The sequence below is a fragment of the Triticum dicoccoides genome, chromosome 2A (assembly GCF_002162155.2).
Source record: "Triticum dicoccoides isolate Atlit2015 ecotype Zavitan chromosome 2A, WEW_v2.0, whole genome shotgun sequence".
Lineage (NCBI taxonomy): Eukaryota > Viridiplantae > Streptophyta > Magnoliopsida > Poales > Poaceae > Triticum > Triticum dicoccoides.
Genome location: NC_041382.1, coordinates 515,313,565 through 515,325,212, shown reverse-complemented (window position 1 = coordinate 515,325,212; position 11,648 = coordinate 515,313,565). Strand labels below are relative to the sequence as shown.

At 41.1% G+C, this 11,648-nt stretch overlaps 1 protein-coding gene and 1 long non-coding RNA gene across 5 annotated transcripts; one reads left to right on the top strand and one right to left on the bottom strand.

Annotated features, from left to right (window-relative positions):
* Positions 1-1,825: 1,825 nt before the first annotated feature.
* On the bottom strand, positions 1,826-2,590 carry LOC119355119 (non-specific lipid-transfer protein 4-like). The gene is made up of 2 exons (XM_037621902.1): positions 2,156-2,590; positions 1,826-2,071 (listed from the first exon to the last, which is right to left on the bottom strand). Exons 1-2 carry the CDS (start codon positions 2,496-2,498, stop codon positions 2,055-2,057), a joined length of 360 nt encoding a protein of 119 aa, XP_037477799.1. The 5' UTR covers positions 2,499-2,590; the 3' UTR covers positions 1,826-2,054.
* Positions 2,591-4,452: 1,862 nt separating this feature from the next.
* Positions 4,453-11,306, top strand: LOC119355114. Of its 4 annotated transcripts, none has more exons than XR_005171465.1 (5): positions 4,453-4,827; positions 4,955-5,081; positions 6,168-6,211; positions 6,339-7,814; positions 8,114-11,306. It is a non-coding gene; the product is annotated as an uncharacterized LOC119355114 (long non-coding RNA). The 4 variants fall into 4 exon arrangements; XR_005171464.1 differs by having other exon boundaries at positions 8,081-11,306; XR_005171463.1 differs by having other exon boundaries at positions 6,339-8,249; positions 8,343-11,306.
* Positions 11,307-11,648: the final 342 nt, after the last annotated feature.

The following is an 11,648-nucleotide window of genomic DNA, read 5'->3' as shown; positions in this document are numbered from 1 at the left end:
TAGGAACTAGGTTGCAGTCACACGGGATAGATATCACATTCTCCACCCACCCACCCCGGCTTGACCCTTTGGCTTTGAGACAAACCACGTCCGGAGGAAGATAGGAAAAAGGTGGAGGAATACCATAATCCACTACTTCCACACTTACAACTTGATTAGCAATGCTTTAGTCAACAAGAACAATTACAATTATAACTTTAAAATAAAAAATAGGAAGAATAAAATGATGCAACAGACAGACAAAAATGAAAACACATTATTATTGAAATAAAAGGGTAATGCATAATAAATCAAAGTAAAAATATATTATTAATTTCCTAAAAAGAGAGGGAAAATAAAACAAATGGCAGAAACTAAAAACCAGGAAAAAAGCATTAAAATAAAAATAGAAATGTAAGACACAAGAGAAACAAAAAAGAATAAAAAAATAATACCAATTTAGATGCTTCAGTAAAAACTAGCCGCTCATATAAGAGAAAAAGGCTTGTGTGCATCCCTATCAACTACAAGGCCGCAATAGAAAAGGGCAAAAAGAGCATAGACCAGGTCTGGCGTATTGATCACTCGCCCATAGAAAAAAGGCTATCATCCATTGTGTACGGCACGTCTGCACGCCAACATCAACAAACAAGAAAAATAATACATTGTATGAATCTTTGTGTCAAGATCTTATGACTACCGAACGACTGAGACTTGACTAATCCTCATTTGATTGACAATTAGCAAATCCCAAAAAAAGAAAGCTAGCAAGAATGACACTGTTAGAAAGGAAAAAAGTTTTAAAAGATAAAAGACAAACAAAAACATAGAAAAGAAACAAGAAAAATGTGAAAAAGAATTAAACTTTTTTAGCAATAAAAAAACAGCTCATGCCATATGGAACAGAAAATGGAAAGAAAAAAAAGGAAAAATAAAAGCCCACAAGCTAAACACAGGTTTAAAAAGTGAGATTCACTAGACAAGAAAAAAAAAGAGAAGCAGAGACCAACACGTACCTAAGGCCCAGAGTGAAGAAAAAGAAAGAGAGAACAAGGCCCAGGTAGAAACGGTGATACGGGTGCCAGCGACCTGTGCGAGCTGACTTGAATATATACGTACAAAAGACAAAAGTTCCAGCGGGAATCTTAGCACAAAATCTGACAATGAAAGACTCAACCGAGACTTTGTTAAAAATAAGTCGACTGAATTTTAGCGCATCCGTTTTATATTTGCTTCCACGGAGTGACAATAGCTATTTTGACCTGAAATAATTAGGTGTAGTCATCCGATTAAGATCTTCACATTTTTCTTTGTACTTGCACGAATCTCATGGATGGTACATTATATGGGGGTAGGTTCGTAGGTCGGTAGGTGTATCGCAAACCAATCCGTGTTTGATGGTTAGGAGGACAATGGTAGCTCAAGCCCACCAAAGTTTAAGTCCTAAACTTGACACCCGTGTTCGTATTTTTTTTAATTTATTTCAGACCTTCCAACAATATGTGTTCAATGGGAGGAGATATTCTTGTCGACTATGAAGACATTTGTGGCGTTTCGTTAATCTCAAAATAATATGCCGACTCATTCTCTCGAAGATACTCATAGGAACAAGATGTGCGTGTGTATATTCATATGTGTGAGTGTATGCGTACGCATGAGCGTCTGCACCTGTACTGTGTTAAGAAAAGCCGGTCCCTTTTATCCTCTTTCAAATTTTGTAATAACCAACCTTCGTATGAATATATGCATTTTTGGTGCAGATACCGAGAGAGTGGTAACTTTTTTGTTCGATTTCTTTTGCAGTGGGTCCATCACTTGTGTGAATACATTCGTTTCAAAGGATCAATTTGCTGACGAACATAACTCTTTTATTATTCTGGGGCATAGCTCGGATAGCTGCAACACCCTCGAGAAACAAAGGTACTCATACTCAAGAACATAACACAGAGGCAGTACATACACCTCTGAAACAGGGCGTTCCACATCATGGAACTAACATTATTCGTGCTTGATAAACAACACTCAGCAGCATCCATTCATCGCCAGCGCATCAAGTGGCCTCAGGGCTCAGTGGCTCAGGGCAGAGTGTAAGCTGCAAAAAGAGCAAGGATTTTCAGACAGGGAGCAACAGCACATAATTAAGCCATGGCACTGCCAGGTGACCCGTTTTGCGTACCTCCGCACTTGTAGCCGACCGGGCGGTCGACGAGGTTGCAGCGCTTGGGGATGGACATGGCGGCCTCCGGCTTGATGCCGGCGCTCTTGGCGGTGTCGGAGAGCATGACGGCGCAGAGGCACTTGGGGCTCTGCTTGCCGATGGTGTGCACCGCCGCGCAGCACCCGCTGGACGGCGCCGACTTGGGGTCCTGCCCCGCCGACGCGCACGGCGCCAGCTTGAGCGCCATCTTGTCCGCCGGCGTCTTCCCGCACTCGCCGGCCCCGTGCGCGCCGCGCGGCGCCGCGAGGCACGCCGCGGCCGCGACCACCAGAGCGAGCACCAGCAGACTCCTCATCGACATCGTCGCCTCGCCGCGATCGCTAATATGTCAGTGTGGCTCGGTATTGCTTACTACGTCTGCGTGCTGCTCGTAAGCTAGCTGCTGCCTGCTTCATGGCCTCGGAGCTGATGCTTATATAGTGGTAGCGTCGAGTGTGGCTGTGGCGACCGACCCGAGCTCATGATGGCCGCGGGAGTCGGTGGAGCGAGCACTGACGCACACCGGCGCGGGCTGCGTCGGCACGCGGCGCCTGGGCCAATGGCGTGGCGCCAAGCTCGACCAGGCCGCAGCTAGTGGGTTGTTGTGCCCTACGCGAAGTTTCGCATACGTGCTTCCACACGGCGCGCCGCGCCGGCCGGCAGCTTAATCGTTAGCTAAAGGGTTGTTTGGGGCATGCGTGAAGCAGCCAAAGCACTGTGAACAACGTGCCTTGGGACGTTTGCTTTGGGGGCATGCGTGAAGCAGCCAAAGCACTGTGAACTAATAAGTGGCTGGTTTGGTTATGGGTTTGTTTCGGTGGATGCGGCACTTGGATTTGATATTGTCAAAATTAACTTGATTTGGGTCGGGAAGAAATTAAAGAAGTGGTCGTCCCTGGTGCGGTGTTGCCGCGTCGCCGTGTCGCCGGCGTCGGTGGTGGTGCCATCATTTTGTGAACCCGCCTATTTTCTGTACACCTCGGAGAGTTGTACTACTTCTTTTTTGGTTTTTCTTGAAAAAAAGTTTTTTTTACGGCTGGAGACTTATTGTTCAAGTATAGACAGCCGTACATTTTTTTACATCAAAGTACTCGTTATTGCAAAGTGATCATCATAGTATTTTTTACAAGAATATATCAATAATCTCTACAAGTGGATCTTCCGTCCACCCCACACACATCTTACTTTTAGCTAGTTTGGCTAAATCATGAGCAACACAAATCGGTCTCTCTAGAAGCATGCTCAAAAACAACATGCGGGAAATCATACGCAAAGGTTATATATAGACAATCAAACTTGTTTATAAAGCTAGGAACCGTTTATGCGAATGCTGTATCTCGCTTGTAGCTCTATCTCGCCCGCGTATGGCCCGGCCTAGTTAGTAACGTGTGTGCTCGGATCGGGTCTGATCGCTGCTGCGTTAGTTCGTTTCTTTTTTCTATTTTCTTTTTTTCTTCGGTTTTTTGTTGTTTTTTATATATTTATATTTTGATTTTCTTTGCTTCTTCAATGATTTTTTGGGTTTCTTTCTTCCAACTTTATACTTTGTTTTTTCTTGGGTTTCCTTTTTATTCTTTCTCAGGTTTTATTGGTTTTTTAACACATGTCTAACTTTTCTCACTACACAGCATATATTTTTACTGCACACATGAAACATTTTTATGATACACGTTGGATGTCTTTTAAATACATGCCGCAATTTTTTTTTAAATACATGTTTTGAACACTTTTTTGAATAATGGAATCATTTTCCAAATATGCATTGGTACCCTTTTTTAATGACAAAAATACAATTTTAAACTACATGAATAATTTTTTACATTGTGTAAAAATATTTTTAAATATCATCAACATTTTGTGAAACGTGAGAATATTTTCTAAAAATGTCACGTACATTTAAGCGGTAATGATTGTATTTTCAAATTACACTAAAATTTTTTTACATTGTACAAACATTTTTTTTAATTTGATGAACATTTCTTTGAAACACAAGAATATTTATTTCAAATGCCAGGTACATTTTTTAAATGGCAATAAACAACTTTTAACCTACACGAGCATGTTTCTATTTGTATAAACATTTTTATAAATGTGCATGAACAATGTTTCGAAACACGAAATTTTTTCTTTGAAATGTTATGTACATTTTTTTAATGGTACGAAACATTTTGTTTATATCATGCAAGCGTTTTTTACATTGTATACACATTTGAAAATAACACACAGTACTAGAACAATATCCCCTTTTGGTTTTCTGTGGTGCTGATCTTCCAAGCCGGGCGTGGCCACGGGGTGGGCAAAGGGAACGAGTAATGGCCCGCGGCTAGCTGCCGTGGCGGCGGCGCCGGGTTCGCAGCGTGATGGAGGCGTTGCGGATTTTCCGGAAGAACTCGTGCGTGTTGGTCTCCAAATCAGTGGGCTGCTCGTGCATGAGGAAAGCTTGTAAGGGTGTTCTCTCCGAGTCCATGTCTGGCCGAGTCGGGGACCTTTGGGGCTGCGGTTCTGGCGCCGGCCACCAGCGAGGCCGCATCTCGCCGTTGCTGATCTGGAAAGACATAGGGCGGCCGCCGGGAGGCCACAGGCGCCGAGGCAGAGAGTTTCGGCGTTGCGCTGAAGGGCCAGTTGTGTGTCAGGCGGAGGAAGAGCAATAGGTATGAATCTCTTTATAAGTAATTTAAGATCTGGTGATACTTATAAAATTATATGCAGTTAAAATTTCTACTTAGCAGATAACCTCTACATACATACTGTTGATATTCATGTATGGACTATTTGTAGGATGCGCCGTCGCTCGCTCCTCCCAGTGGCGTACCGCCACCAACCATACGTTATGCAGAGGGAAGATGTACATCACAGCATCACCCCCAACCTCTTTGGCCGAATGGATTTGGCGGAGCCTGAACAGGTATTAAAATCCCTAATTTTTTCTCCATGTCACATCAGCTAAATTTCATTCCAGATTATAAATCGATGGGTAGAATCGTCATGCCGCAATCACTCTCAAGATTAAGTAAATTAGATATTTAGATCTCCAGGCTGCAGCCACTTTTTCATGGAGCTGGTAGAATATAGATTGAGATTTGGGGACTATTCATTAGAGGGAATCTTAGAGTTGGGGATCATGTCTTCTGGACGTCTTAATATGAGAGAGATGATGGTAGATTCGATAAATTTGATATCCATTCTAAAAAAAATGGTACGATCTGTATTATTCGCTTTCAATTTATTCCTCAAGTTTATAGAAATATTAATGTACAAAAAAACTTATTTGTGGAAACACTAAAGATTTAGATACAGAATTGATGAATGGGAAATTGTATATTTTGTTGAAAGATTAAAGTACATATGTACACATACATTTATTTGGTTGAGGAGGCTTCGTTGATGCCTATTTTTTTAGAGAAACAAACCGTAAGAGAGATGAGAATGTTAGTGCAAGAGAGATTAGTAATCGCTAATTAGGTGGAATTCATTGGTGAACTTTCTCCAGAACGATCAAATATAGTACTGCATGTAGCTACCTAAAGATTTTTATCCTTCAGTTTCTTTTAAAGACGATAGAAGAGAGATAGAAATTATTCAGGGATAAGTAACTAATAAAAAAAAAGTAATATTGTGTGGAGAGATCAAACATATATATGCTGATTAGCTACATAAAATGAACACACCCACCAAGTACATATTTTGTTGATAACATGTGGTTAGGTTGTCTTATTTTTTGCGGGAAGATTGTCTTGATCAACTGCACTGTAAATTAGAGTATCTCTTTATAAACAATATTTTTTGCGACATCTTCAGTTGGACACTCTTTGTCATTGATCAGCACCTTCAATCCTTCCTTGTTTGTCACTCTTGATAATGCCACATACAGTTGTCCGTGGCAGAACACTTGCTTAGGCAAATATATTCCTACCTTGTTTAAGGACTGACCTTGGCTCTTGTTTATCGTCATTGCGAAGCACACTGATAATGGATATTGCCTTCTTTTCAGCACGAATGGCCATTTTGAGTCGCTGGGTGACATGATTATTCGAGGTACGTATACCTTGTCACCGATGTGTGTTCCTGTGATTATTTGTGTCTCGATGTATTTGTTTCCAAGTTGTGTTATTGTCATTCTTGTACCGTTGCATAAACCCGCTGCTTGGTTGATGTTGCGCAGGAGCATGACCGGCAAACCCACTTTGAGTTTTAGCTCATGGTCTGGGATTCCTGGGGATGTCAAGGTGTTTAGGAATTCAGCAGGCTGCATGTTCATCATGATATTGGTGTTTGTCGTTGCCTTGCACACGGTGTCCAGGCTTAGGTATGTCACCTCATCACCTTGTATTTGGCTCATGATGTGGTCGTTTATCTCCTTGACTGTATCATTTCTTGGACAGAGTATTGCTCTTTCTTCTAGGTAATCCCGCTCACGGTATTTTTGCAGCAAGTTTGGATATATGCTTTCGACGATTAGTTCTTTATGATTTTCTCCTTTCTGTAGCAGTAGGTCCTTTGGTATTTTTATCCAATCCTCTCCTTCATCTGATGCTGTTTTCCCATCGCCAATTTGTAGTATCCACTCTGCAAATTCGGCGACCTTTTGCTTTTGTATTGGATCATCTGACAAACACTTCAGCCGCATGTTTTGTGTTAACTCAAATATTTCAAAGTGTTTCCACAGATATGACCTTTTGATTGTAGCATTAACTATTTGTTCTCTCCTTCCTTTGGTTATAACCGGTAGGATTTGTCTGAAGTCGCCTCCTAGTATAATTGTCATTCCACCAAATGGCTTTTCGTCGCTGTTTTCGTTAGTGAACCTGAGAATATCTCTAAGGCTTTTGTCTAGTGCCTCGAAGCAGTGTTTGTTTGCCATAGGAGCTTCGTCCCACAATATAAGTGAGGTCTTCTTTAGTAGTTCAGCCAAATGTGAGCCTTGTTTTATTTCACACGTTGATTCTTCAGTTATATTAAGTGGAATGCGGAACCTTGAGTGTGCTGTTCTTCCACCTTGGAGAAGCAACGCTGCAATGCCACATGATGCCACCACAAGCACTATCTTCCCCTCTGATCTTAGCTTCGTCGTTAGTGCTTTCCATAGATAGGTTTTTCCTGTGCCACTGTAGCCTTCGACAAATATCTGCTTTCCTAGCCCTTTGTTGACGGATTCCATTATTTTATCAAAGGCTTTCTTCTGGTCTTGGTTAAGATTGTTTAGTATGGTTTTGTGCTCATCCTTGAGTTTCTCCATGTCGTAGTTGACCTCTTCGTTTATTAGTCTGTTCCCAAGTTCATCTAGCTCTGCAGCATTTGGTAGCTCTATCTCTGTATATTCCTTTAATGACTTTCCTACTTGCCTCATCAGTTTTTCTATCTCAATCAGACCATACGCTTGTTTCTGTGTGTTGGTGAGCTGAAGCGTTGGAATGTTTAGAATAATCCTTCTTTTGTATTGCATATCTTCACACAATGCCTCCCATGTTGAACCCCACAATATCTTTGGGTTTGTGACTTCGCAATGGGACAATATGGTGGTGAATAACTGACGCAGTTGTGCTCCTGATGCCCAACTTGATGCTTCATTGATACAGTCAATCCACTCAGTGTCATCATCCAGAAATCCAAGGGCTTGGCATGCTGATTTGTACGTTGGGTGAGTGACTCCATCAATGGTCCTAATGTCCTCAAATGATGTGCATCCTTTCTTGGTGTTTAGAAGCATCCTCAGATAATGTCGCTCACCACTTGCGGGATGTGCATAGTAGATTCTTCCAATTGCATAGTCCCTTTTTCGCTTCTGCCAACATTTTGTTTCACGTTTCCATACAAATTTTGTAGGGAATTCTGCATACGTTAATTCTTTCCCTAGCTCATATATTTTATTTGCCTCCATCCATTGAATGAACTTGGTACTTTTAGATCCTTCCCTTGTAACTATCTTGTCAAGATCAGTCGAGTCAGGAAAAATCACTTGCTGCTCATTTTCAAGATGGAAAGGTAGCCTCTCAACGGCTGGATCACGATAGTGAAGATCAAACTGGAATATCCTCCAGCATGCTTCTGATGTTGATATGTATGCCATCTCTAGGTATTTCTTGATCTCGTCAGTTTTGTTTGCTGTGAGCCTTTCCTTGAGCAAGGTTGTAACTTGATCGTCGTCTTTGTCGATATACTTATATAGGTACTTGATTGATCTAGACCTATTGCACCATTCGACATTTATGTGAGCTTGAAATTTGACCAGAAGATCTCGGTTGTATGGCACGACAAATCTGTTGTCGAGCATGACCACTCCCTTTTTGATTTGCCTTCCGTCGTCCTTCCTTTTATATACTGGAAACCCGTCCTCGTCGATGGTAGTACTAACATTGTATCTTTTTGGGAAATGCTTGCTGCATCTATGGCTCACCATGCATGGTGAGTTTTGCTTAGCCTCTCCACATGGGCCATGCATCATGAAGTTCTCGACAGCTCCAAATGCCTCAGGATCCTCGTCCTTGTTTGGGATCTCAGCGCTTATTATTTTATCGATTTGCGATGGTTCTGGGTACTTGTCTTTGTCCTTCAGAAATATTAGTATGTGGGCATGCGGGAGTCCTCTCCTCTGGAATTCTATTGCGTAGATAACTGCAGTTGGTTAATAATAGTTTGTTAAATTTAGGTAAAATTGAAATGCATCTTACTAAAGGGTAAGAATTGTCTGACTATAAGATGACGCATGAAAGAGTAAATATTGATAGTTGATGGGACTTACTTGCAAGTGTTTCTCCAAAGTATTTCTTTTCTTTTATGTCTCTCATTAGCTCCTTTAGTTTTATCATAAATACTCTGTCCAAAATATCTGGCCGATCGGCTGGCTTTTGGCCACCTCCCGCTTCATCTAGCATGTATTGGATCTCAGGCCACTTTGCATTGCATGTGAATGTTATAAACAGGTCTGGGTATCCAGCCCAACGACATATCGCGAATGCATCTTGCAAGTATTGTGCCTTGTTTCTTCTACCACCTGTAAAAGATGAAGGCACAATTATCCTCTTTCCAACCTGCTCTGTTCTTATGTCCCCTCGCTTAATTGCATCCTGCAATCCACTGTAAAGTTCAGTTCTTAGCTTTCCTTGATTGTGTCGGATCCAGTTTAGTCTATTTTGCTCGATACATGTGTATACATCCACCCAAAATTGCAGTGACAGATGCCCAGACTTGAGCAATAACATTCCTTGGTCTGGACGTTGCTGTAGGTAGAATGCATAGTAGTCCAACAACGTTACGTATTTCCTGCTGTTTTTAGCTCCTTTTGTTTTCTTGTACGGTATCTCAAGTTTAAAACCATCTTCTCCATATGGGAACAACAAAGGATATTGCATGGACATGAATTTCGGGTGGATCTCTGATATCCTTTGTGGCACCATATTTTTGTACTCGACAACAATGTCACGTCCTTCACTCTCTCCAGTTGGATCTCTTACTACCAATGCTGCAACTTCAGATGCGGATGGAAGGTTGTGTGTTCCGTTCCTTTTTCCTAGTATCCGAAGTGTGTAATCATGGTAGTCTCCTTCTTGGAATCTATCTCTTGCCATTCTGAATGTTTTTGCGAGGATGTTGTTGTCGTCAAGCATTATTTGCAATTCTTTGACAATGTTGGGGTCCACTGTTGATTTATTATCATTGCATCTTGACGCACTTATCCTGTTTGCCACCTCATTTTCAGTATTATAGATGTACAGCTGTGCAAACCGAGGTTTGTCTATACCTTCAGGTAAAAGAGTTCCGATGTGGTGGTAGTTCTGTCCATGCAAACGAAAAACATAAGGTCCTTTGTGAGTGTTTATTTCCTTGTCCACAACTCCTCCCATGGATGTGAATGAAAACATTGAGTTGTATGACCTTATATTTTCTTTGAAGTTTACTGAATCCTGTCCTTCACTTCTTAAGAGGTTTCTGAGGTATGGTGGAGGCTCTCTTAGTGGTGGCAGATCGATTTTTCCCTGTTTGCAGCATATTCCAAAAGAGGGTGTCTTTGTTCCTTTGTTTGAATTTAATCTTTCTTCACACCATAGCAATGCTTTGCAATACTGGCATTTGTATGTTGGCCTTCCGAAGTTCCATGCCTTTCTATTAGCACTTGTCGAGGTTGTGGTTCTGTTGTTGTCTCCAACATTGATTCTAATGTTGTTTTTGTTGCTTCCGCTTCTTGCACACTTCAATTCCTTATCTTCTTCAGCACTATCCTTTCTCAATCGTTTAGGAGCCTCTGTGTTCGTATTTCTTCTTCCCTCTCCAGTCCTTGTCTGCTTTGTGCTCCTTGAGTTTAGAGGTTGTTCTTCCTTTCTTTTTGTATGATGAGCTGCTGGGGCTGACGTATGCTGGACTGTCATCTCTGCAAATGTGATTTTGTCAGTGACGTATAGAGTTTTCTTAATATAGTATCATGTACTATGATTTATGTTGTACTCCCTCGATAACTTAATGAGACGTTTTTTTGACACTATCAAAAAATGTCTTATATTAAGTTACAGAGGGAGTACTTAATAATGTTTTGCCATTGCAGACATGAAAGTGCATTTGGAGATATGATGAAGAGACTAATAAGGTGTCACATAAAGTACATTTATCTGGTATGACGGCACTATAAATCAACAATTGTTCAATAGGTGTCATGGTAGTGTCAGGATGCATTAAAAACATGCTTTACAGTTTAGTATCAGAAGAGTTTTGACATAGAATATTAGAAGGAAGGTTGAGCTGAGATCAAAATGCTGACACACATGTGAGGAATTGCATGTGGATATTACCTGGTGTTGATGTTGTGTCTTCAATTTGGTGGACGTTTCTTTGCGCCTTCGATTGTTTGGGCGTCGCGGGCGTATATTGGATGCAAGTTGCTGGATTTGTTGACATGCCTTCGATTTGTCGGCCATCTCGTGTGTTCGATTGTCTCGGCATCTTGAAAAAGGAGCTATTGTGAGAAAATGCAGCATGGGTCAGACCCAAGAGTTTAATCATAAATATCATCTTATAAAATCATGGTTGAATGATGATTATGTGATGTAAGTAGTGACCATACGTCTTTTTTGTTCTCCGAGACTATGATCTGACTGTTTGACTAATGTATCTTGAAGAAGGGACTAGTATTGTGTGATTATCTCAGGATAAAAGTAATTTTCTAGAAATATGTTCAATGTTAAGGAAGTTAAAATAATGCGCAGATTATAAAAAGAGGAAATATGTAATACCCTGATGCCTTTGCCTGTTTAGTCATCAAAGAACTGTTGAATCGGTGAGTTGCTTTGAATTCGAGAAAATGCATCAATCGGCGATGAGTTTATTTTTTTTTTGAAAGATCCAGCATGTTGCTGGCTCACATTGATCATAAGCAGGAAGCAATGGAAAAGAAATACATGGTGAGGATCCTAAGATCAAAAGAGAATAAAATGGTGAGAAAACACAAAAAAGAGGGCAGGTGGTTCTGCAAAGGGCAGCTCTA

Bases quoted from the DNA above. Each gene is read 5' to 3' on its own strand.
- LOC119355119 (XM_037621902.1), bottom strand. From the start codon at position 2,498: ATGTCGATGAGGAGTCTGCTGGTGCTCGCTCTGGTGGTCGCGGCCGCG.